Source organism: Gallinula chloropus (assembly GCF_964237585.1).
Source record: "Gallinula chloropus genome assembly, chromosome: 16".
Classification (NCBI taxonomy): Eukaryota; Metazoa; Chordata; class Aves; order Gruiformes; family Rallidae; genus Gallinula; species Gallinula chloropus.
In genome coordinates, this window is record NC_140101.1 from 3,671,070 (window position 1) to 3,697,153 (window position 26,084).

Here is a 26,084-nt window from a genome sequence, read left to right on the forward strand (position 1 = left end):
GCCACTCATGGAAACGATGCTGCCCCTCTGTTTCATCAGCAGATCCCTTGAAATGCAGCAACATTCCCGCTGTACTCATACACCCTGAGCTCGTTGGCTTGTCAGATGTAGATGAAAGCTCCCCACCGTTAGCAGCAGCAACATTCAAACCTCTACATTCAGCTTTGAAGTTAGCAACCCACTAAGCTATGGGGGCTGGCTTCTTTCTGCTCCATCCTGCGCTGACTCAGTGGGACGATTTACATCCTACAGCTGTTTTTACAAGGAAAGAATGAAAAACAAAGTATTTTTTTTTTAATCCAGTCTTGGGTTCTAGAGAATTGTTTGCAGGAGCCTAGCTGGGTTTCCATGCCCTTTTATCCCTTGGCTTATTTGATGAGCCTGCCAGCAGGAAGGATTTTAATTCCATTTTATCCCAAATTATTTCTTCCACAGCTGCGATATGAGATGATTCTGCCAAATAATTTGGGCTTTAAACCTGACCTATATTGAATATCATAAAATACTGAGGGGATTCTTGGGATTTTAAGGGGAGAGTTTATATTTCACTGTATTATTTTAATAGCTCTTTATAGAAGGCTACAAGAAAATATTCTTATGTTTCTTGTCCTAATAATAATATTATTATTTTATTATTAAGCGCTATTAATATGGCAAGACCAATGTTGATGCCTCCAGTGTACAAAAAAGGATCTTATGAAACAGTCATATGCGTCTATGTGTTTCCTAGGACAGGTTCAACGTCTTTTATTCAGTGCCCACGTTTCAGGTCATATCATCAAACAACATTTTGATTGCTTGTGTAAACTGCAAGCAATATTAAGGGCTCACATGTAGCTTGCTTAAGCACGTTTGGCAAAAGCATTTACCATTCCAAGGGTCCGCTATTGCAAATACATGAATACCTGCTTAACTCTAAACAGCCCAGTAACCCCTCGCTAATGGCCAGTTGGGTCTGATATGTCCATAGGTAAAATCCCATTGGGGCCACAAGCCGCTTTGGAGCCTGTGGAGTGGGAAGCACAGGGCTCTGCAAGGGGTATTTTGGCTGCAGAGGAACACAGACCCACCAGCACCCACACCTGGGTGCTCAAAGTGCCAGAGGCTTCGTCACGCCCAGCGAAGCTCCCAATCCTCCTCTTCCAGGCCTCGTCAGATGGACATCGTCAGTGCATGTTAATGCCCTCCGAGGATGGTGGTAAGGGCAGAGCTGTCATACTTGGCACAAGCATCTTTCTTGCTTGGTCAGAGCACCATGCAGGATGCTCCAGACATCTGTTTGGGTGCCTAAGCGCCGTGCAGTATAAATACACCTGGGAAGTGGCCTGCTGGGTCACTTTGTGGAGATAAATACTTAATTTATGCGCTCCCAGATCCACCTATCTTACCTGTATAGAGCTTATGATCAGGGCTGCTTCAGCTTTGCCTTGGGATCAGGGAGGTGTGGGGATTCATCCCTCCACGTAGGTTTTGGGGGCTGGCAGTGAGCCTCAGCACACGCACAGCGATCCGTGCTGCACACTCAGCTCTGTGCCCTTGGGGATGGCTGGTCTACCCCAGCCCCACAAGCCAGAGGACTGGGTCCCAGGCTGCAGGGCTGGAGCTAGAGGAGTGACTGCCTTCATCTGCTCTCCTAGAGGCGGTGCAAACGGTTTCAGTAGATGTGTCCTCCCTGTCTGCGGGAAGGAGGGGAGATCTTGGGGATGGGCGACCACCAGAGTCACTGGGAGTGTGGGTGGGGAGCTGGGGAGAGGAGAAGCTTTTAAATAACCATACCAAGGGGCATGGCAGGTGTTTGTGTGGAGACAAGGTGGGTGGCTGTCCAGGGCCACGGCGGGCTTGTGGCTGCGGTATGGACATACCTGAAGGGGGAAGGGGCTGCCTGCGTGCCGGCCCCGTGGAAAGGGCCAATGGAGGCCTGTGCCGGGCCAGGCCCTGCCCGCCCTGCGGGGGCACCACCGAGCTGCTTGGCTCGACGGAGCAACAGTTGCGCGCCGGCGCTAGGACCCGGCAGAGCCTCGCCGGCCGGCGAAAATACGGCGGGGCTCCCCGTGAGGTGAGCTGAGCCAATGAGCGCGGAGCCGCGGCCGGGCTCATTTACATCCCGGCGCGACGCATCCAATGAGCGTGCGAGCTGCCGGCCGCGCTGCGCTCACAGCCGCCCCGCCCGGGCGGCTGAGGCTCATTCGGAGAATGGCCGCGGCCACGGCGTGCGGCTCCCCGCCTCCGCGCCCGCCCCGCGAGCAGCCGCCGCCGCGGAAGCGAGGCGACTCCCGGCGGCGACAGGCCGCTCTCTTCTTCCTCAACAACATCTCCCTGGATGGCCGCCCGCCCTGCCCGCCCGCCGAGAAACCGCTGCCGCCGCCCGCCGGCCCGGCAGACGGGGAGGAGGCGGCGGCGGCGGAGCCGGCCGGAGCCCCGGCGCGCTTGCTGTCCCCGGCGCCCGCCTGCCAGCCGCCGCCCGCTCTGCTGCTGCCCGGCGTCTCCCCCGTCGCCGCTGGAGCCAAGGGGGACGCGGACCCTCCCCGCGGGGGCATCTTCCTGCCGCAGCTGCTGCTGGCCGGCCCGCTCTGCCCGCCGCCCCCGGCGCCGCCCGCCCTGCCGGGGATGCTGGTGGCCGCCAAGCCCGGAGCCCCGGGGCTGCTGAGCCCCACGCAGAGCGCGGCGGGCGGCGGCTTCGCGCTGGAGGCGCAGCGGCAGAGGTGAGTGAGGGAACGGGGCGCGCCGGGTCGGTCCGCACCGCCCCCCACCCCCTCCTCCCCCTTCCCGGCGGCCAGGCCGCCCCTGACCCCGCGGGGCGTGGGAAGCGGCAGGACCCCCCGTGGCCCTGGGAAGAGCCCGACTTTCCCAGGGTTCTCGCCCGCCCGGGAGGTGGGGAGCCGAGCATGGGAAACGGCCGACCCCGGGGAGAGCGGTCGTGGGAGGCGGAGCCGGCCCCGCTGTCGCCTGGCCCCCGGAGGGAGCACCTGCCCCGGGGCAGCCCCGCTGGAGGTGGCCCGGGGTGGGGATATTGAGCCTCGCAGGCAGCCGGGGAGCGCTGCTCGCCCTGCCCTGCCCGCTGCCTTTGGAAGCGCCGGGTGTCCGGGGGCTGCTGTACCGGCCGGTTGTGCAGAGGATGCCCCGGCTCGGCGGAGTGTTTCGCTCTGGCTGCGGGCCTGCGGTACCCTGAACCCTGCGGCACCCTGCGCCCTGCCTCCTGCTTTGCTCTTGCCCAGTTTTTGCATCTTTCTGTTTCCAGATGAAGCCGACAGACTCATTGCTAGGTAGGACGCTTCCCCCGTGCAGCGGTCACGCTGCTGATGCCTTGTCTCATCTGCTGCTTGTCTATGCAGTAACGCTGTATATTAATAAACGCTTATACGCTGGGAACTTTGACTCAGCCTCAGGGGAGGATGTCCTGGCCTTCAGTACAGGGCTACCATCGCCTTTCCAAGGGACTTCTGTCAGCCTGGAAGCGTTGGTTTGCTGATCTGCTGAGCGCAGGCTCTTGCTCAGATCTTGGGGGTTTGAGCTCTGAAGGAACTCCTTTCATGCTGTTTCTTGCATAAACAGCTTTGTAAAGTGAGCCGGCCCTCAGAGCCTGCAGATGGGCAAAGCAGTATCTAAATCCTTAAGTCTCCGTGGTCTCGATGCTGGCTTCCAGAGCTTTGTTAGTGAGCTGGAATAGAGAAGTCCCTGCTTCCCAGCTGGTGAGCTTTGCTAATGCGGATGATGGGTGTTCCCTTTCAGTGTACACTGTGCAGTGGAGGTGTCCTCTGGATGCTCAGGAAATGACTGCTCAAGTGTTTGAGTGAATATAAAGACAAGTAGCTGGCTTTGAGGTGTGGGTGTCCTCTTGTGTGTCATCCCTACAGGGTTTTTCCTCCTTCTTGAACTGTCACTTACCACTCGTTGTTTTCCTCCTTGTAACGGAGGGGACCTTTCTTTCCTCACTTCTTGGAGGAGTTGAAGCTGGGCCTGCTAGATGGATGTGCAGGTTGTGCTGTTGTGTGTTCAGCTTGTTGTCCAGGAAGACCTCAAGCAAGGGTATTGCCATGGCACAGCTCTTTCCTAGCACTCCTAGGTGCTGTGCCATTCATTTCATGGCTTTAACATCACAGGTAAAGTTCTCAAGGGCGAGTCTCTCATGAGCTTTGAAAGCAGCTACCTCTGTGGGTGTGCATTCATGTGTTCTGGAGTTGGTGTTAATGGTTTGGTCCTCCTCCTCCCTGTGCCAAGTCAAGGGTATGTTAACAAAACACTCTTTAATATGTATTCCTGGGATCTTCTTGCTTGGTGTTGTCCTTCCTGCTTCTTCCCTTGGCATTTGATTTTAGATGTTATGTCCCACCATCATAATCTGAAGTAATCCATGTTGAAACAATGAAAAATGGGAGGTGAAAGGTAGAGAGAAGTACGAGGAGGATGTTTGGAGGGATGAAAGGGCTTTTGCATGATTACTGACAAAACAGGCCATGACTGAGAGCTGAAAGGATATATTGTATTAATAACTTGGTATAGTACTTATGAGAGGGATTTGGAACGAGAATCATCTAATTTTTTGTCTTCAAAGAAGAAGAGAGTGAGTAGACAACATCACTGAAATTAGCAGGCAGAAGATCCACGTCTTTACCTGGAGATACACACATCTTCTGAGAAGGGCAGGTTTACACAGCCAGTGTTACACCCAATGTATCTACACCCAGGAGCAGGGCACGGGAGTGGGTGAGGACCATCCTTCTTTCATCTGTGACTTGCAGTGTGAGGGACTTGGCACACTGATGGTTTTGCTGGGCTGTTCTGTTGTTTGCTGTGTGACAGAGCATCCCTTCATCCCCACAGACCAGCAGCATCTCCCCTTATTACAAACACACAGGGACTTCCTTCCCTGCAGGAGGGGGTGGTAGTTGTGCTGCTTCCCCCTCAGAGTCTGGTGTGCTGCTTGCAAAATAAGGTTCAGCCATCAACAGTCACAAAACGAGTTTCCTTCTCTTGAGCCTTGGGAATCTGGGTATTGCTTTGCCTACAGTAATGTTGTTACTCTAGATAGGCTGACTTGAGTATCCTGCAAATGTACAGGAATGTGGAGTCATCAGAGCAAAGGGGGAGGGGGAATCTGTGCTGCAACTCCAGACATCTCATCTCTTGGTGCCCACTTAAGGCAGCTGCTCTCCTCAGAGTCCTTTTTTAGTCACTGTTGAGCTGCTTTGAATTGCCCTTGCTGGAGCCTCCCTTATGTGCACCCAGAACATGGGCTGGAAGGTCTCTGGATTTGCTCTGTCTGCGTTCGGTGGGGCTGCAGTCCTGTGCCATCCCCAGGGATTTTATCATACTGAGTCTTGCCCCAATCCATGGAAATCCCTTTACCTGGAACTGGGCAGAGTTTTATTACAAAACTTGGTCTTGTTTGACTTGATTGAGAACTTGCAAGAGGCTGATGGGACCGGCCAGCATAGCTCAGGGCAGGGTGGGACAGCACCTCTGCTAGAGCTACTGGGTATTTATTAGCAACAGGCAGGACCTCTGGTACAGCCCAAGGAGCAAGTGATCTGCTCTGCTGATGTAAGGTGGAGTTTCTTGGAGCTGCTCTGTAGCAGTGGGGTTTAGGATGGAAACTTCAGTGGTGTACTGTTCAGCCTGGGTGCTTGTGCTGTGGGCTGAGCATTATGAACATAATGACTTTATGCTGTTGTTTTCATAAATAATCTCATGTTTACAGGTTCTTAACTTCCACTGCTGTGTTCTCCTTGCTTGCTTAATCTGCTTGCTGTCCCTCCTCCCTTCTCCTTTTCCATCTCGCTCTGTTCTTTTGTCCTTTCAAAGAAGGAGCCTCACAAAAAGCAGTGGAGGGAGGCAGCAAACAGTGAACAAACCGGCATTCACAGATTTCTAATGAATTTCTGCAGCTGGGGCTGAACTGGCAGAGCTTTCTGGGGAAACAGAGATAACAGAGGGCCCTGAAAATAGCCAGGTTGTGAAAGCATGAAAAATGGGAACAACAGCCCTGAATGTCAGTGCTGCTTGTGCTTGTGAGGACTTGGTATAGAGTAATGTAAAGCAGCTGGCTTTGCCATATATTTGCTGCATTTAGCTTGGGCCTAAGAATAAATACAGAGATGAAATTGTTTGCAACTGATGCTGTAATGTCCTTGGTGTTGAGTGGTCAGGAAGCTGAACTGAACATTCATGGTTGCTGATAAATCAGAAATGACTGAGCTAATTTAGGTCATTTTAAGGGTGGGAGTTTATAAACAGTAGTTGATAACAGCAGCAGTTTGGACCAGCTTTGCTTTTAAGTGTTAATTGGATGCCAGGCTGCTGACATAGGTGTGATCAAATTAGTTCCTTGGGTAGAATGGCAGAAATGCTTGGTCAGGCTTTTATGCTGATGATGGTTAATGTGTTGTTTTGTCCTACTCTCAGCTGCTGTTTTCACCTCAAGAAATAGAAATATTTAAAAAAACCTCTTTTGATAATAACCAGGTTTTGTTGAGGTGGATAAAATTAAGTGTTTAAAAGTATTAATTTTAATGTTGAGCCTTATTTTGGATAAAAAAAAACCCATGGTGCTTTCTGGGAAGCAGCGAGGTCTGTCAGCAGGCAGCCTTTGACCCTTCAGGCAGGAGCAGTAGCCTGGAATATGCTGCTTGGGGCTGAAAAGGAACATATCCTAAACAAACTTTATTTAAAACTCAGCTGAAATGTTAGGGCTGCAGTCTCTCCTCAGCAAGCAGAGCTTGCTCTGACAGCTTTTGCTCATGTTTGCAACTGCAGGGGAAGTATTTATCATCTGACATTCCTGGGCAGGTACATTAATATTAGGGAAGAAGGAAGTTGTATCCCTAGCAGAAAACTCACAAGTCAGAAAATCCACATCCTTGTATCCTGTGTGCCTCTGCACATGGGTCTGGGTCAAACAGTCCTCAGTGACTTCACACTAAGGTTACTTGACCTCTTCACAAGAGTAAAGGAGTCCAGAGGTTTGCAAAGTACTGTTGATCTCCAGGCAGGAGTAGCCTCTCTAGAATTGATTGCCCTTACTGATGATTTTACCTGGAGATGGATTCTGTAGCTTTTCAGAGCAGTCACCCTGGCAGCAGGTTTTGGGGTGCTGTAGGACAGGGGATGCTCTGGAAGTGCTGTTTCTACCTTCCCTTTCTCCTTGCTGCCAGCTGGAAGGAAGCCTCTCTCTGCAGGAGGCTGTGATGTGGTCAGAATGATGCTGTCTTGCTCTGAGTCACCAAGTCATCAGCTGAGAGGGGAAATGTCACTGAATTAAATGTCCAGAGATGAATATCTTGGCTCTGGAGAGGAATTGGTGGGGCTCTGCTTCAGACCTCCAGCCAGCAAGTCCTGTAAGAGTGTTACAGCCAGAGCTTCCTTATCCTGGTGTACCCCTGCTATGGACTTGAACGTGCTGCCAAGACCATATGTAGCAGCACAGCATCCGTGGCTGTTTCCTAACATTTTACTTGCAAGATTTATTTTACAAGCTCCCTTTGAGTTAGGAAACATAACACAAGCTTTACTGGACCGTTATTTTCAGATGTAACTCTTATCCCTGAAGCCTGCAGGATCTCAGTGTACTGTCTCAAAACATCATTTCTTTGATTGGCAGCCTAAAGGTTCTCTCTGCTCTCCTCCTTGCCTTCCTCCCTGCAGATCTCAGCCTGTGAACAAGTGCTGCCTCAGCCTGAGCACCCAGAGCTCCTGCTGAGCAGTGCCTGGGTGCTGGTGAGAAGGACGTGTTGAGGTTGTGGGTGCTCTTTACTATAACTGTGCTTAGCCCCGAAGTCCTTGGTAAGTGCAGAGACCTGGGGCTGCCCAAACTTGCACTTGCTTTGCCAATGAGCTGTTGGTCATCTCCCCTCGCTGTGGGCCAGGCTGCTTCATCGGGGCTGTTGTGTGCTCTTGGCATCATAACTGGACCAGTTCAGAAGTTAGAGGTGGTGGTTACCGTTTTTTTTGTGGTTTACTATGAAGTGTGGGATGAACCAGGGAAGGAAGGATCTCTGCTTTCTGTTTTAAAGAGTAGTTCTGAGATGTGGATGAGTGTTTCTGCTCTGGGCCTGGGTGTGGTTTGATTGGGTTAGAAGGGGCAAAATCAAAAGGTGGAAGGAAAGTGACTCTCTCAGTGATCTTTTTTAATTTCCTGCAGTATGTGTTCTATAGTTATATTGAATCTTAAAAACTGAACTTCAGCTGTCCTGTGTTCCTCCTTTTCTCCATCTGTTAAGCTGTTAAAGCTGTGAGGCTGAAGATGCTTTTGAGCTTTCTTTTGAAGATGGCTCTGACGTCTTCTGGCTCTGTAGTTTGAGTTTAAAAATGCACGATCTGATGTGCACAGGAGCATGATGAAATTTGGATTCTTTAATGAGCACAAGCTATTGTTGATAAAGCAGGTGACTGCAGATGGAGGGTGCTCAGCTCAAGCCACTCTGTCATCGTAGCTCCTCAAATGCAGAGCTTTAAACTCCTAACCTTTGGTTTATAGCTGCATGATATATACCTTGGAGGTTAAACTATAATAATTTACACAGGAAAAGAACCTTTAACTGGTCTCACGTGTGCAGGCACAGCGTTGTATTGGGCAGTCCTCTTGAGTCACAAGCTGGCCCCACTGCCTGAGGCTGCCATTGCCTGTGGTTGGACTTGATCTAAAGGGTCTCTTCCAGCCCAGGTGATTCTATGATTGTGACAGCCCCTTCCCCTTGGAGCTCTGGACTGCCTGTATCTGCCCTTTTTTGGGGAATGCTCCACTTGTGCCAGCTCTTGCTCGGCATGGTGGTACCCCAGTTCAGCCTGCAAACCAGCCTTGGAGCTGGGTAGCCCTTTAGTTTGCTAGCCAGCCAGAGCTGCTGGTCAGAGCTGCTTTGCAACACAGAAAGACTTGCACTTGTTCTGTTGTGGTCACTGCAGTTTAGGCATAAAGTCCTGCCCTGGTGAGGCTGCAAGTTCTTGGTTGTGAGCTGGAGGGGATGATGGATGTTGTGGTGGGAAGAACCAAGTGCCTGTAAAACCCCTGTGAGACCCCTCTAAGCTTTCTCTGACTGGCTTTCCTCCAGTTGCATGTTTTGAATTTTCTTCTTCCCAGTTAAAAGCTTTTCTTTTATTTTTAACATGGTGTCCTGGTTTCAGCAGGGATAGAGTTAATCTTCTTCCTGGCAGCTAGTGTAGAGCTGTGGTTTGGATTTCAGATGAGAATAATGTTGATAACACATGAGAGTAGTTGAGGACTCTTCAGTTTCTCCCAGGGGCCTGCCAGGGAGAATGTGGGGATGCACAAGAAGCTGGGAGGGGACACAGCTGACCCCAGCAGACTGAAGGGATATTCCATACTGTATGACATCACGCTCAGTATATAACTGGGGGAGTTGGCTGGGAGGGAGTGTGGCTTGGGAACTAGCTGAGCATTGGGTTTGGGTGGTGAGCAATTGTGCTGTGCATCACTTGTTTTGTATGTTCTATTGCTATTATTCTCTGCCATTTCTGCCTTGCTAGACTGTCTTCATTTCAACCCATGAGCTCTATTTTCTTCTTTTCAGTTCTCTCCCCCCATCCCATCAGGGAGATGGGCAGCAGACAGACAGCACTGTGGTGGTTTCAGCTGCCTGCCAGGTTAAACCATGATGCTTGGGAGCTTTGTTGTATTGAAGGCTTTTATTATAACAAGGCTTATGATGAAACAACAGCATCATCTCAGGGAGGCACGTGAATGTTTCCAGTGTAATGCCCACAGTGTTATCAAGGACGTGCTTTGCATTTCACTCCCCTGTTTTGGTCTGTGGTTTGGTGTGTGGTGAGCAGAAGACAAAGCTCAGAGGGAGCCTGGTTGGTGAGCTGGGAACGTGTCCAGAAACTGGTAGAAATTTGGAGAAATACAGTTATCAGTTGCATCCTGGCCAGCACACTCACTTTTGGGTTGTGAGAAGCAAGCAGGGGTTCTTAGGAGCAGGCTGTGGAAGCGAGCTCTGGGCACAGCAGACCTTGCATCTGGCTTGGTGGTTCAGTTGCAACAGATGGCTTTCATAATACTTACTGGAAGGCGTTGTTTTATTCTCAGCTTGTCTAAACACTCTTAGCACCAAAACAATGTGATTTATGAAATGTAGCGAACACAAAGCGTGTTCCTTAGGAGCATTAGGTCTTAATCGTGTGTGGCTGAGGCTCAGCAGCGAAGCAGCAGCCGCTGTGAAGAGTATCTCATTTCTTTTCTTGATAGAATTAAAAACTCTGGGCTCAGTGAGCTTCCCACTTACTCGGCCTTCACCTTCATCCAAATTATACTTGGGTTTTGCTGTCCCTGTCCCATAAGCTGTGATGCATTCTTTTCCTTGCCATGTGGCTTCACGGGTGTTTGAGGAGCACAGGATTTTCTCCTGGCTGTTTGGGAGCAGCAGGAAAGCCCCTGGTTGCCCCTTCAGCTTTGCAAACAAACCTTGAACACAAACGCAGAGGGGAAGGAATTGGGCCTCCCCCTTCATCCCGAGGTCTGAGGGACCTGCTCTGAAGCATGAAAGTGCTTTCCATGCTTATGTGGTTAATTTGGGTTTACTCTGTAGAATGAAGATTGCTGGAGGAATAACTTAAACCAGCCCTGCTGTGAGACTCGTATTTATTTGCTGGCAGTCTGATACTTAAACAAATGTCAGGACTTGCTCCTGGGACAGTGGCCTGCAGTCCAAACTGTGTGCTTGTGGTGCCATAAAACAGCGAGTAGTTGACTTAGTAAAGAAGGAGCAGTCAGCTGCACAGTTACTATCAGGTGTTTTCCCTGCTGCTGCCACCCATTGAACATCAGAGCTGAAAGCATCTGGCTGTGAAAATGAGCTTGTGTGGTGCTGGGCACCTCATGGCACAGGTTCTTCATTAAAGCTATTTATTTCATCAAATACGTGGGGTTTGAAGGTGGTTTGGTATAAACATGCCCTCTGACTGCTTTGGGCTTTAATTATTGAGAACCTGGTGCTACCAGTTGAGCTGTACTCAGGTTATGAACTGGACACTGATAGAGGTGAATACTGAGGGTGGTGAGGCGCAGGGGTGGTAAGCCCAAAACCAGTAAATGTCTCCTGGGCTGCTTAAGTAATGGTAGTAACAAAAGAAAAATCAGATTAAAAAGTGGAGCTGCCTTTTTTAATCTGTTGATGCCCATGTTTTGCCTACTCAGACCAAAGCACAGTTCACATCAGGTTGGCTCACCCCTGAGGAAGGAAAACAATACAGCTTAATCTTTAAAGTAGGTCTTGGCAAAACAAATCTGACAGGTATGTCTTCCTACTGTAAACAGGATTTGGGACCTGAATTCTTGTGCAGATTACCTTTTACAGTTGTTACTGAGCTAGTGCTTCCAAAAACCAATAAATTATTTTTGTCCTTGTTATATTAACAACTCGGTCCCGTGGCAGCTGTGATTATACTGAGGCCTGTAAAGGACCTTACAGAGGGACACCCATGTTAAAATAAAACTCTTTCAAGTGAGAAATAGGAAACCAAATTCTATTAGGGCCTAATTTTACACAGTAATTAAAAATCCTTGACCTCCCCCATTCCGCCCATGCATTAGCAATGCTGAAGAGCCTTGCTGCTAATTTTAGCCCAGTGCCTGGGGGTGGGTGCACACAGTGCAGCATCCTTCCCTGGCACAAGAGCGATGGATGTGGCTCCATCCAAAGCGAATCTGCCCCACCATTCCCTGTGGCTGGAGGAATTCTCCAGCCACGTTGTTGTCTGGCTTTTGTGGTACCTTTGACACTTGTGTCACAGGGCTTGGCCACCCTGTCAGCAGCGAGGGTGAGGTGGTCACAGCAGAAGATGAACTTGAGGTGCTGTGTCAGTGCAAATACCTGAATGCTGATTGAACTCTGGCAGTGTGGTTGGCTTGGAGCACGAACCTCTCCATGTGGGATGGGGGGTGATTGGGATGGGAGGAGAATCCTGGGAAGATTTTAGGAACTTCCAATCTAGCTCTTTGGGAGCAAGGCCAGCCAGTCCGTTTGCCCTCTGTGGTAGAAATCTGGGAACTAGAAGGGCAAAAGAGAGAAGCTTTGAAATTACCAGATGGCAGCTGCACATGGGAGCTTAAGATGGATTGGTGGCTGCTGTAAGGCCTGATATCGGGGGCTGAAATGGGTTTCATGATGACTGTCTGTTCCCCAGCCTGGGAGTGCTGAGTGGGGCCATGGGTGCCCACGTTCCTGTCCCTTGGAGGAGATGGTCACCCAGGAACAGGTGTGGAAGGTGCTTCAATGGATCTGAAGCCACATCTGATAGATAGCACAGGCTGGTATCTCTTTTGTGTTCAACTGTAATAATCTGCTAATGAACAGTCAACTCGGACACTTCCGACTACAGCAACACCCCAAACCTTTCCCCTTGTCGTGTGGGTGTCTGCAGGTAGCCCAGCCCATGGGTGGGAAGGGGAAAAGGCTCTTGGCAAGCTGTCAGAAAGGTCACCAATCTTTAATTGGGAGCTGTGACTTAACCCACTTTTTTCCTCTCAGTTCATAAGACAGGACACGTAGGGATTACCAGGGCTATACATAGACTGCTCTTAGCTGTGTCCTGTTCTGCTGTGGACACTGAAGTGCTGTGTCAACCTCGGGGCTGGGGATCCTGCGTGGTGCTGCTGCTTGTCTGTTGTTTGCCCTGTGCAGAGGATTTCTGTGCCAGCACTTGGTGGGGCACTGCCAGCAAGAGCAAAAGATGATTCCAAAGCTGGAAGCACTCAGAAGTTGGGTTTTCCAAGGGGGAGACCCTTCAGAAGGGATAAACGTGTGGGCTGGCTACTGGTTCCCAGGGTGGGAGTCAAAATGCAACTCTGGGTGTAATGTGCTGGGGTTTTTATCTGGAAACAAGGGTGTTTTGTGTTGGTTTAAGCGTGTGTTTGGCTCATCAGGGATTTGGCAGCACTGTTGGATTATGTGTGTCCATGTGTGCGCGTGGAGATAACAAGCCAAGGCGTAATCCAGAATTCCTCTGCTTGATAGAGCCCCCTTATCTCTGAGCATGCGCTGCGAGTGTTTTCTCTCTTGGTGGGTCTCCTCGGGTGGGGGGGGGGCGGGGCTGGCTCTGTAAACACACTCACTGGTTTTAATGTTGAAGTTCAGGGAGGGTCCTGCTCTTACTGGCTCCTGAAACGGTGTGTTAGAAGCACCCAAAAGCGAGCTGGCCCAGGGCATAGAAATGAGCTAAACCCTCTGTAGCTGGCCAAGGAAATAAATAGCTGGTGCTGGTGAACAGGCACGTCTGAACATCCTTTAGGATACTGTTGTAATTACAGCCTGCTCCCCAGAACTCATTAACACTTTCATATTGGCTATTTCATTTACTAATTGCCAGGAGCGTGTTGGTGAGGGGGTGTGTAAGGTAACTCACCCAGCATGCACAGACTTTGGGGTTCTGGTTCAGTATTTAGGTTGTATTTAGTAACAAATGTTCTGTGTAAACGACTTAAAATCCTTTGAATTCCAGTGGATCAGACCACAGGCAAGAGGTGTTATCCTCAGTGAAGCTGCTTAGCACAGGATAGGTGACTCAGTGTTTTTTTTGTGGATGGCAGAGGCTGTCCAAGTGAACCTGTGCTGCCTGTTGCTGAAGGCTGCATTGGCTGCGTGAGGAGCAGCTCATATCAATGTGTGATAAGTGCAGAGAGCTCAGAGTTAAATTTTGGGGCATAGACCCCTAACTAATAACTTCTGATTAGCAGTACTGAGGGATCTAGCAAGTCTCTTAGGTGCAGTGAGGGAGCTGTGTTGCTATAACGCATTGGCTCAACCCTACAGACTGTTTCAGGTACCCTGATGGGGTTAGTAAGGCCTCTTTATGCACACCCTATTTTAAGATTTACCAGGAGAGTGTCTTGCTTAGCATCTTGAATTCTTCCAGGGCAACAGCTTTGCTTGAGGCCAGAAAATATTATTTATAAGTGTAGCTAAAAATGAAGTTTCCTGTTGGCAGAGCGGGGATGAGTCATTGTGGTTTTGAGTCAAGGGGCAGGATCTTCCCTTTGCCAGAGCAGGTTTTTACTTCCAGCTACGCTCTTACAGGGCGGTGGCTTCAGGTGCTTGTCACTCTTGTCCCTGTTACTGAGTGCAGTGGTGTTCAGTAGGTGTACCACTCTGGATGTGTCTCTACCACAATGCTGAGCACAGTCCCATTGACCCCGCAGGTACTTTTACTTACAGCACTGTGGGGTTCCTGGTGAGAGTCTAGCCATGGCTCTTGCAATCCATCCAGTTGCTCACAGCAGCATCCTTTCAAAGAAACACGTGCTGCCCATGCCTGTTGTTGTTAGCTGTGTTTTCCCTTTGCTTACAGCATCTATCTGTCTGTATCCAGCCAGATCTCCCCCAGGAGGGGAGGAAGACCGCAGATGTTACCAACTGCATTCACACCAGGAGGCTTGAGATCAACCTGCACGTTTCATGAGGGGTTTTTTATTGCAGGTTAGATGCCAAAGTAGACTGGAGAACCATGTGTATGTGAAAGCATTAAACTTTCCTGCACAGTTCTTTCTGAAAAGAAAAAAAACCCAAAACTTAAAACTGAAGTGCTGGTGAAGGATGTTGAAGCTGTGCCAGGAACATTCTTCAGTAGCACCCTTAATAGCTGTTGATTTGTGGGAGGCAGACTGGAGCGATACAGAAGGTGTTAGTCCTGTGGGAGGATTTACCTCTCCTGTGTTTACAGAAAGGGGCACTAATTTTTCATCCTCCTACCTGTTTGAGTTGTGGTCTTTTCTTTTTTTCTTCTAAGAATGCCTGAGCAACACTGCTGAGAACCTGAAGACAGTTGCCTTCTAGGAGAAGAAATAAAGTTTTATATGGGAGTATAAATTACTATGAATTCACTGAAAAAAAGGGCACTAACTGGATTTTATTAAGGAGACTGTAAGCAGACTTTAGGAAGAAAAACGTTTGCTAGTTTGGCATTTGTTCTCTTTATGTACTTGAGGACAGAGAGAAAACAGTGAATTGTTCCTCTTGAGCATATGGGGAGGATGAGGAACTACCCTGGTTTCAGGAAAGCTCAGATTGAAGCTTCTTTTTGCAAAACCGTTAGATAAGTGTGGGTACATAAAGCAACAACAGTCACTTTAGAGACCTAATTGCAGGCTTGCCTGTGCTTCTGAGTAACATTCATGTCAGTGGGTAAGGAAGAATGCCACCTTTTCTAAAGTGCTGGTTTTCATGTTCCTGGTAGAGCTTGAAGGAAGATGGGCAAATGCTCCTGTTGCTGGTAACCTGCTTGTTGTGGAAATCCATAATTTTATAGCATGTCCTGTACAACAGGGATGCTGCCTGTAACGGTGATGTCCTGTGCAGAGTGAAACTGCCACATCTCACTGTCATGGTTTTTGGTTGGCAGCTCTGGCAGTAGTTCCATGTAGCTTGGAAGAGAAGAGATACCTTGCAAGAAGAGGGAAGAGAAGTGAAATCAGGTTTTGCCACTCAGTTTGCATTATTAGACACCATACTTGGGAAAAAGCAATCAGATTTTGTTTGCTGGATCTCTTCTGTAGCAACAGAATGGTGTGGCTTGCTTTCTCAGGCAGCTCTGGCTGGAGAAGAGGGAAGGCGAAGTCACTGGGGCTAGGAGATCGTCAGGCTCTTTCAAAATCCTGAAGTTCTGGACTTCCAGACAAGACTTAAATCACAAATAGCTTTGTTACATAAAACCTTTTCTATAGCCATTGTTAATTAATTCCATTTTTCTTGACCTCTTTTTACATTTCCACCCCTGCAGCAACCCAAGGCCCCACGCTCTTGCTTTGCTGTTGCATATTGACTTAGGGGCATGAGAGCCTGGCCTTGGTCTGTCTGAGCAGTTTGGCTGCTCGTGGGTGCCACAGCTCTGATGTGACTTCAAGTTTGAATTATTTTCTAAAAGCAGATCTTGTCAAACCAGAATCCTGCAACTTCTGCCTCATACGCTGCTGCTGTGTTGATTTCCATGGTGACATTGTCAATTCGTTGAGTTACTGTGTCACTTTGGAGGAAGAACCTTGGGTTTGAACACACTTAGTTTGTGCTAAGAGTGCAGCAGGATGGGTGCCTCAACAAAAGCAGAAGACAGGGAATGTGGTAGTCATAGTGTTTTGCCTGTGGTGGTTGACTTGCTGTGCGTTGTTCCTATGGAAGTTGCAGTCGTACTTCCACAATTTGTTTGTAAATCTCTACCAACAGAGAGTGACTTGACTGTGACATTAGTAACATATGTTACTTTGCAAAAAGGCTATTTTTTTTTTTTAACTATAATATCCTGTTACTGTTACACTAACTCATGTGACTCCTACTATCATTCTCCTCCATCTTCCACTCCGGGATTTCAGATGGGTACCAAATACTCTTTGCTTCCTCTAATAGCCCTTTCTATTGTTTTCTGGAGAGATCTGTCAATTTTATTGAGCTGCCATCATAGACTCTCAGTCTGCAGACTCCTGCAGCTGGAGACAACTGTGTTTGTATCGAGAATGCACAAAGATGTTTGGTCATCGTGTATTTATGTCTGTATCTGTCCACAGATTGGTATCAAATTACTCATTCCCTTGCCGGGAGGGGAGGCTTTTTGCAATATTTCTTGTAAGACTTTTAACTGAGTATTTGGAAGTATTTTGAGATGTTTAACTTCTAGCTAGGTGTTTTTATGCGTTGAAGATAGTGAATGCTGTTGGTAATGAAGTTGGTAGAAGTATGTACTTCAAGGGTCCCGGAGGGGGAGACAAGTTCTTGGCCTTTTTAGGAACTTGAAACTCTTTAGTTAAGTACTCTTCCACCAAAACAAAAATAGAAATCAAAAAAAAAAACCCTGTGATTTGTCCTGCGAGCTCATAGATCTGTTGCAGTTCGTAAACTCAGAGGCCATGAACTAATATTGTTCACTCTTCGTGGTGTTGTACATTTTACAGAAGGCGTTTTATCTCCCAGCGCTGCTCTCTAGACTTTTTAGAAGACATAGTGGAATATGCCAGTGTACGAAGGTACTTTTTTTCAAAAGCAGCATTAATCTCAACTCGTTGCATGCAGTCCTCTCCTCCCTCCACCCTCTTCCACGCCAATATCTGAGGTCCTGCATGCTAGTGCTGCCATCTGATCATAAAACTGGCATGACTCATTCTTTTCCAGAGCCCTTAACGGGATTGTGTTGTTTGTTTTTTGGGTTTTAATTGCAGAACCAAGAATATATCTGGGTCTCCGAGGCACAAGAGTTTGAAGAAAATGCACTTCATCAAGAACATGAGGCAGTATGACACCAAGAACAGCAGGTAACTTCTGAGCACGTCCTGTTCCATCAGAGTACAGAAGTGGACTGTAGTTCAGTACAGTTAAACTTTTAATGTCAGGAGAATAAGGTGACCTCCCTGGGGGTCTTGTTAAATTTATACATCCTTCTGTTGAAGGCAGTGGGTGCTCGTATCCAGCAGTATTCTGATGGCTGTGCTATCCTCTGAGGAGGTGAAATCATTCTCTCCTGATATCCTCCACCTCTCTAGCACACAAAGAGTGTGGAGCTGAGGAGGATGTAAGGAGAATGGCTTGGATTAGCCAGGTTTTTATCTCATAGCTCCTGGGCTGATGAGAAAAAGCAGGCGGGAGGGGGGGAGCTGTGTTTGTGTTTATTATTAATAGAGGTGTGAGACTTTAAATGTAAAATACTATCTAAATCTTCTCACTGTGAAAATGATATACGTGTGTATTTAAAGACTGGGGTCTCCTGTGAGGAGCTCCCAAGGTGATGGCAGTTACTGAGCGCCAGGGTTTGATACAGACCCTACAGGCTCAGAGGGAAACCTCTGCTTTTGTGCTGCAGTCTGAAAACGTGACACCCACAGCAGCACATGTACCTTGGCAAGTTGAGTGTTAAGATTCCATGGAATGCTGCTTTGTAACTTCAGGGTCTCAATTCTTCCTCTCTGTTTACAGGATTGTGTTAATCTGCGCTAAACGAACCCTGTGTGTAGCGTTCTCTATCCTACCTTACGGGGAGAGTTTACGGATCAGGTGGGTCATCTTCAACTGCTGTGTGAAACCTTTGGTCTGGTGTTTGCAAAAGGTCTCCTTCCTTCACTGAGTGGTTGGTGTATGTCTCCTGTTTTGGAGCAGGTGAATCTTCTAAACTTACCACTCATAGAATCACAGAATCACAGGGGTTGGAAGGGACCTCAAGAGGTCATTGGGTCTAACCCCCCTGCCAAAGCACTTTCCTAGCTCATATTGCACAGGGTCTTGAATATCTCCAGAGATGGAGACTCCACAACCTCCCTGGGCAACCTATTCCAGGGCTCTGTCACCCTCACTGGGTAAAAAGTTCTTCCCCATGTTGATGTGGAACTTCCTGTGCTCCAACTTGCAGCCATTGCCCCTTGTCCTGTCTCCACGGACACTGAAAAGGGGCTGGCTAATTCCCCCTGCATCCCATACTTAAGAGATTTATAAACATTAATAAGGTCCCCCCTTAGTCTTCTCATGCTTAAGCACAAGCACTTGCTATCAGAGCACTGAAATCAGACGTTGTCAAGTTGTTCATTCAAGCTGGAAGAGAAAAAGAGTGCAAAAGGTAGGCTTTTTCTTCAGGTGTTTGTGCTTTAAGGCAAAGTCTCTGAAACCAGTTTGGTTGAGATGATGTGATTTGTTCCTGTGTCCTTAAGTGGTCAGAAATCAGCTGTCTTCAGTGCAGCAAACAATTGTGCCAGCAAAAAGCATACAGAGCATCGGGGAAAGGCAGAATCCAGCCACCTTTACTGGAAACCCTTCAAGGTTTTATAGTGAAGTTACACCTAAGTTCAATTTCAATGCTTTTCTGCTCTTTTTAGCTCTGCTAAGCCATGAGTGTCACTATTTGCAGTCGAAGAAAAAGAGAAGCAGTTTAGACTGACACTGCTTTTAGTGCTTCTACTACATTCTCTGTGTAGAACTGTCAATATGACCACTTGTGAGAAATAAAACCCGCTGACTGGATTTCCCTGCAGCTTTGCAGTTGGTTGTGTGAAGGTCTTGTGATCTACAAGAATGCCATAGAAAAAGCTGCTTTTCTTCTCAGCCACTTTGGGCAAAACAATTGCATTGTCACTTCTGTCCTGTATATAACTTATGGACGAAGGAAACGGATGTTTAGTGGTGGGAATGGTATTGTATGCAAATATCCTTGCCGTAAAAATAGTCGATGGGAAAATAGTCTCTCAATAGAAAAGCAGCAAGGTCACTGGAGCGATTTTTAGAGCAGTTCTGAGCACTGTGTTGTGCTGCTTATAAGCTGGCAATGCAGTTGTTCAACCAAAAGCTGCTTTTTTCTTTGGGTTGGAATAGAGTTGACAAAGCTGCATGCTACCACTGCTAAAGCAGTTCTGTTTGCAGCCCTAATTCCTAATTTCAGCTTGTGTGCACAGTCGTTGGAAAATTGTAATTGAAAGGCAGGTTTCTAATCCTGGAAATACTAGAAATATAGATCAGGTTTGCTGTTAAGTCTTTGAGGATTAGTGTGTTAAAATGGAATGGTCTTATGCAGAAAGACCATGTTCTAAAACCAACCCAACAACCCAGAACTGCTCACTTTTGATGGGTGTATTGGTACAGATTTAACATGAGATGAAATCTGATTCTTCACTTAATGAACAGAACTGCAGTTTGAAGAGAGTCCTTAAAAACGAATGCTTTCCTGGAGATGGGTCTGAGGGCTTGCACTGTTCTCATGTAGAACCTCAACCTGGTGGTGTTGGCTGTAGCAAGCAGCCAGACCTGGTGTTTATCCTGGAGGAAGCTTCACTTACGCTGCTTTTCCAATTATGTGTTTTCTTCTTTGCATTTAGTGATCTAAAAATGGAAGGACAGAAGCAACGACACCCTTCTGGGGGAGTTTCAGTCTCCACTGAGATGGTGCTTGGACTGGAAGGAGTAGAGCTGGGTGCCGATGGCAAGGTAAGGATTTGTATTTTTATTTCCCTCTTGATCTGTGCTGCCAAGGACCAAACCACTGACTGGAGCTGGGGACAGCAGGTAGGCAAGCTGGCTGCTTTCACCCTGGGACATTTTATGCTGGGGCAAATCACTTTATGGATGGCAAAGCACTGTATAAATCAAGAGCTGTAACTTTTTGGAGCAGTGGAAGTTGGGTTTGATCCTTAAAGTTTGGAATGTTTGCCTTGTGACAAAGGCTTTTTTCTGAGGAGGCTGTTGAAGCCCACAATCACTTCTGCCTCTGTTTCTAGAGAATTGACTCAACTCTGGTATCTCAGGCAACACGTGGGTGATGTTTTGCTAGAAATATGGGTGAAATTTATACCTCTAGTTAATTTTATATACTGCCAGAGTTTTACTGATGTCCCCTTTTCCTTGCCACCCCACCAAATCTTCTACAACACTTCCACACTGAAGTTGTGGAAGCCAGACATTCCTCATCCAACTTTTCCCTTTCCTCCTGTCCTGCAATTTCAAGGTCCCCACTCCCAAATATAAACTCCGGGGGGGGGGGGTCTCAAAGTGGAAAAAATCCTAGATGCCTGGAAATAAGTTTCATTCAGTAACTTTTCCCCTCTAACTATGACAACTTTCTCTTTAAGGTTGTGTCCTATGCAAAATTCTTGTACCCAACCAACGCCCTAGTCGTTCGCAAAGCCGACAGCCATAGTGCTGTTCCCTCCTGTCGGGCCAGCGCTTCACGGACCCTGCCTGGGTCAAGGTATAAACCTGTGACAGCGAAAACAATACCAGCAGGAGCAGACATGGGTAAGGACAGGCATCTGTGGTGCCACCGCTTGTGCACAGGGTGTAAAACCGTAAAAGGAATATGTTTGTCTGAAGGGACTGCAAGATGGTCAAGTGTGTTATTGGGAAGGATGGGCTGCAGCTGGAAGGAGACTTTTATTGAAGGAGGCTTCTTAATAAGAAGTATAAACAATGAGCCTTAAGACTGAGACTTAGACGTGTTCCTTATGTCCTCTGTATATCTGGCCTAATTCTGTTTATGTGCTGAAGGACTGCAAAGCATTTCCTTCAAAATGTGAAGTTTTATATTACTCAGCAAGAAACACCTGGTGTACATAGGTGCAGGTGGTCTCCCTTGCCTTCTAGAGCAGTTGCAATGCATAAGTCAAAGAGTTTGTGGCAAGACTCTTTCTCTTGTGTCAAAGAGCAAACCTGTCAGCTCTGCTGTCTGCTAGGTGAGAGCATAGGCAAAAGAACTCAGTCTTATGCAACTGTTTCTTGTGTCTGTTTGTGGAGGACAAACATAATTTGGACTGAGGCTAAAATGGTTTGTCAGGAGCCTGCTGGAGAAAGCTTGTGTGTATGTCTAATTCTCATACCTGACTGGTGCACTCACAGGATGCAGACAGGTGATGTGGCTGCAGTTTGCCTGTGCTGTGGGGTCTGCCAACACTTCTAAGGCTTGCTGCTTGAAAACATTCTTAAAGAGGAAGCAGGGAATTTAAAGCTCTGTATCTTGTAACCCATTGTGGTGTTTGCTTCATTCCACTCAGGAAGTGAAGCTGGGGAGGCTGCAGAGTATGATCCAAATCTCCTGGATGATCCTCAGTGGCCCTGCGGAAAACATAAACGTGTTCTCATCTTTGCCTCTTACATGGTGAGTGACTGGCATGCCTGAACAGAGTGGGGAGGGAGTGCCTGGAAGATCCTCCTATAAAGAACTGCCTTGAGGAAGAAAACTTCATCTGGGTATAAAGTTGTAACTTTTTGAGAATTAATTAGGAAAAATGCAAATAATGGGGTCTGTACACTCAGTTTGAAGACCAACCTGACGTGTGTTTCCATGTTTTCATGGGCTGCTTATAACCATTTACTCAACCTGTGATTGAGATTCAGCATGCTGCATTACTTAGGATGTTATAGAAATCTTGACTTGTGAATCGTAAAGCTCAGGTTTGCCTATGTGTCAGTCTTGGAAGACTTGTTTGGCTGTCAGTACTGCTCACAAGAAAAATGGTAAGCTCTGCCTCTTGTGTTTCAGACCACAGTTATAGAATACGTGAAACCCTCAGACCTTAAAAAGGATATGAATGAAACCTTTAGAGAGAAGTTCCCTCATATCAAGTTGACACTGAGCAAAATTAGAAGGTAAGAAACAAGCGTTGAATGAGAACACTTCCTACGCTGCACAAGGCTGCTTTTATCTTCCACTTATATGAAGCAAATACTTGATCTATTAATAGTATATGTGATTAAACACTAATCTTTTGTTGCCACTTGAGCTGGCTGTAGGATGACAGTCCTGTACAGGAATGTTCAGGATGTTGAGAAAGGGTAGCAGTTGGTTTTCATAGTTCAGCCTAAAAGGGTTTTGTTTCTCCAACTGGGGTGTAGTAACACTAGCAGCCAATTAACAGTGAAACACCAGTAGCCTGAAACAAAACCTTGTAACCTAATTGTTTGGCTGTGGCACACTCCTCTAAATAGATTGTCTTTCCTTACCCACTGGCTGCTTTTGCCTTTCATTTACCAGGCTCTGATGACCAAGGACTCCAACAAGGCTCTAGGATAAAGAGGAATGTTAAGTCTGGGGGGGTCTCAGTAAAGAAAAGCAGTTTGTGAAGGCAGCACTGTGCCTCATCCATTAGGAAACTCATCTGGCTGCTCATCGGTGAGACGTGCTGTTGCACCCTCGCAGCGCTGTGCTCTTGCTGGTGTTACACAGCAGTTAATGCAGTCAGTGCCCTCTCAAACAGGCGGCTTAGAAACACAACTCTGCTGACTCACCAGGGCTGCCTGTAACTCTGTGCCACATGGAAGGCTTGCTCAGGCAGAGCCTGTGCTCTGCTGGTGGCCAGCACGCTGCTCTTCATAGCTGTTCACACAGATCTTCTCACAGGGGCAGTGTGGGTGACAGCCTGAGAGGTAACTCCTGCCATAGTCTGCCTTTATGCTGAGGTGAAGGGCTCACTCTTGTGGGAAGGGTGTAAATCACCTTCCCCCTCAGACCCAGTTCTTCCCTGAGGTGTGTAGCACGCATGTCTCTCTGTAGGAACTGCTGTGGTCTGCATGGCTTTGATGTGGTATTCTGTAGGTCAGGGTGGTTCTGTCTTATGATGTGGATCACAAACCAGTTTGGAAGCCCAGAGGGAGTTGCATGGCAGTAGCCTGTATGTCAGGAAGGCAGCTCAGTGCCTGGTGTTTATGGCCAGATGAGGAACTGTTCTTCCATGGTAGATGTTGTCAGCCAGCTTAAATCAGTTTGTGTATCAGCTCCAGCTTGCTGCCAGCTGGGCTTCCCCAGTCTGGGATAATAGTCATCATGGCTTTCCAAACAGGAGCCTTGTCCATATGCCCATCTGCAGTGTTCCTAGAGCACTGCATATAAAAGCTGTCATGTTTGACACGGTGTCTTTCTTCCTTCTCCCAGTTTAAAGAGAGAGATGCGGAACCTGAGTGAAGAGTGCAATCTGGAGCCTGTTACTGTCTCCATGGCTTATGTTTACTTTGAGAAGCTCGTCCTCCAAGGCAAACTCAACAAACAGAACCGCAAACTGTGTGCTGGTGCTTGTGTTCTGCTTGCAGCCAAGATCAGCAGTGATCTCAGGAAACACGAAGTTAAACACCTTATAGATGTAAGTGCTACGAGACTTGTTTTGGGTGTTCTCAGACCCCTCTATTGCATGGAACAGGACAGAGTGAAGCTGAGATTTCCAGCAGTCCATGCTGGTATTTAAAACCAGCTCTTTCAGTCAGTTTTATGTCTTATTTCTCTTCCTTAATATATTTTTTTAAATTAATTTAAGCTGCCTGACTGGTGAGCCTAATGTCCCACTGATCCTACACTTGGAGTTTCTCAGTCAAACCTGTAGCTGGCATGTGGGTGGCAGGGCAGAGCTGATGGGCTCGTTTACTTGTCTGAGCTCTGCCAACAATTTTGACTCTGCAGGTACAGCTCAGGCCATGCATTACTGCCTCCCATTGTATGCTGACTTAATCTAACAGTGCCTTGGTGTGTTTTGTGGATTAAATGTTTCTTTCTCCTCTTTTCTTGTGTTTTGATTTGGGTGTTTTTCTCCTATTGTAGAAACTAGAAGAGAGATTCAGATTCAACAGAAGAGATCTCATCGGTTTTGAATTCACCGTCCTTGTAGCTTTGGAACTGGCTCTCTATCTTCCTGAAAACCAAGTTTTACCTCATTACAGACGGCTCACACAACAGTCTTAACCAAAGCCACACTCCAGCTGACAGCCGGTGGCGCTGGGGATCGCATCACTGAAGGCGGCTGGTGGAGGTGCCACTGTTGGCATCCTGCCGTGGCTGCAGCCAGGGCTGAAGCCTGCGGTGTGTTGTTGGGACCTGTGTGTTACGGACACGTATGCCAAGTCTGGGGGATGGTACGAGAAGAGTTACTGAACTTTATTTTCTGTTGGACGTTTAAAGCACAAATATTCACCAGTCAGCTCTCATGGCTGCTTATTATTCCTTATTTATCTTCTCAGTTTTACTAAACCCTTCTTCCCTATGAAGAATACTATGGTATTGTTTCCTTTTGGTTTTTTTAAGCCTTTATTGTATTCCTTGAAACTAAAGGAAGCGTCACTTCCATTCCAGTGCACCATGAAGTCCAGATGTTTCTAAGAATCTTCTTGCATTTTTACATCAATGAAATGCATATTTTATTTTTTTAATGATGTGCCTAAACCTGGCTGGTCTGGTACCAGTGCTTTTTAAGTTAGTTATGTTAATTAGTGAGGAATCCTGAATTTGTATAGCCATTTCTTCTTTACCTGCATTGGCCTTGCATACAAGGAAAACAATTCCAGTATATCTGCACTAATGATACACAGGGCATCTAGTCTATACTATAGATCTGGAAGTAGTGGGATTGAAAGTGCTCCATTCCAGTTTTGTTAGCTATTAATACCTTAAGAATACGTATTTTTATTTAAAGAGGAAAGGATTGCTTGAAAATCCATGGTGAAATACCATGTGTTGAAGAAGGTAGCTGCAGCAAAGGATTGCTATCCTAGGTTGCTCTTCAGCAGAAGATGAGCCCTTGACTAAGAGCAATTTGCTGTCAAATGGATGGCTCATGGTTCTGATTTCAGTGTTTTATAGTCTGAAATAAGCACCTTTTTAATGCAGCCGTATTCAATACGGTCTTAACGTGCTCTGAGTCAGTGGAGCTACTGCTGCTGAGCTAAGCCAGTGAAGCAAAGCATACTCAATATTTAAAAAGCGACTTTTTTTACTCTGTTCTTCCAAGTATTGTGTCACTGTGATGGTCTTCATAAAACCGGCATTTGTTGCACATCTGAACAGCCACTTGATGGCTGGTGCCCAGCTCTGATGCTTGCACAGAGGTTAAATAACTTCTCTGACCATTGGCTATTCCTTAATTTATTTTTCAAATATCCAGGTTGGGAATGAACTCTGTAAGTGGAACCTTCTGGGTTGTTGGCTCTTGGGTTTGTTTTCTGAAGCAATATTATGATACAAGTAACTGTGTCCATTTGCAAGGAACAGCACCCATACTTGGCTATTAAACTGAGAAATCTGTTGTTTCAGTTTGACTCTTAAATGAAATACTAGACCTTGTACTGAGGTAAGGGACCTGCTCTCTAATATGTAAAGTAATGTAAATTCCTGTTCCTTGTATTAAATGTTGGTTGTAGCCAAAACCAAAGCTGAATCTTTGAGCTTCAGCTGTGTTTTGTTTGAAGCTAATTTGGCTTCATTAGAATTGCAGCAAACTTTACCAGAGCCCCTTCCTCTTTAAGTGGGGCTCAAAATGTATTTTTTCATATGTAATAATTACAGTGACTATCAAATCTTTTGTAACTGTGTTCAGCTGTATGTAGCTTCCAGTTATTTGTGTAAAACTTACTATGCTTGTGGTTTCTCTGTAATACAGAAGGACTTTCCAGCCTCCCTAAGTGACATGGTAGCCAATAAGTTAAGACAATAAGCTTGCCAGTTATCTTCCACAAGGCTTAAAATTGCCTACTAGTTAAACTCTACTGAATATAACTGTCCTTGCATGCAAGAAATAGTGATGTACTAGACATCTAGCATATAATGAGCCTTCAAATTAACAAGCGGTGGTGAATACAACTGAAGTGATCTGCCACCACCTAAACTCATTAGGGGAGGGGAGAGGTAGAACTGAGCAAAGGAAT

General features: G+C 47.2%; 1 protein-coding gene across 1 annotated transcript; it reads left to right on the forward strand.

Annotated features, from left to right (window-relative positions):
* Positions 1 to 2,193: 2,193 nt before the first annotated feature.
* CABLES2 (Cdk5 and Abl enzyme substrate 2) lies at positions 2,194 to 24,129 on the forward strand (the record flags this gene model as incomplete). Its single annotated transcript, XM_084271671.1, has 10 exons — positions 2,194 to 2,702; positions 16,889 to 16,960; positions 17,153 to 17,245; positions 17,904 to 17,981; positions 19,787 to 19,895; positions 20,537 to 20,702; positions 21,455 to 21,558; positions 21,943 to 22,049; positions 23,332 to 23,536; positions 23,989 to 24,129. The coding sequence occupies 10 exons, from the start codon at positions 2,194 to 2,196 to the stop codon at positions 24,127 to 24,129; spliced, it is 1,584 nt and encodes a 527-aa protein (XP_084127797.1).
* Positions 24,130 to 26,084: the final 1,955 nt, after the last annotated feature.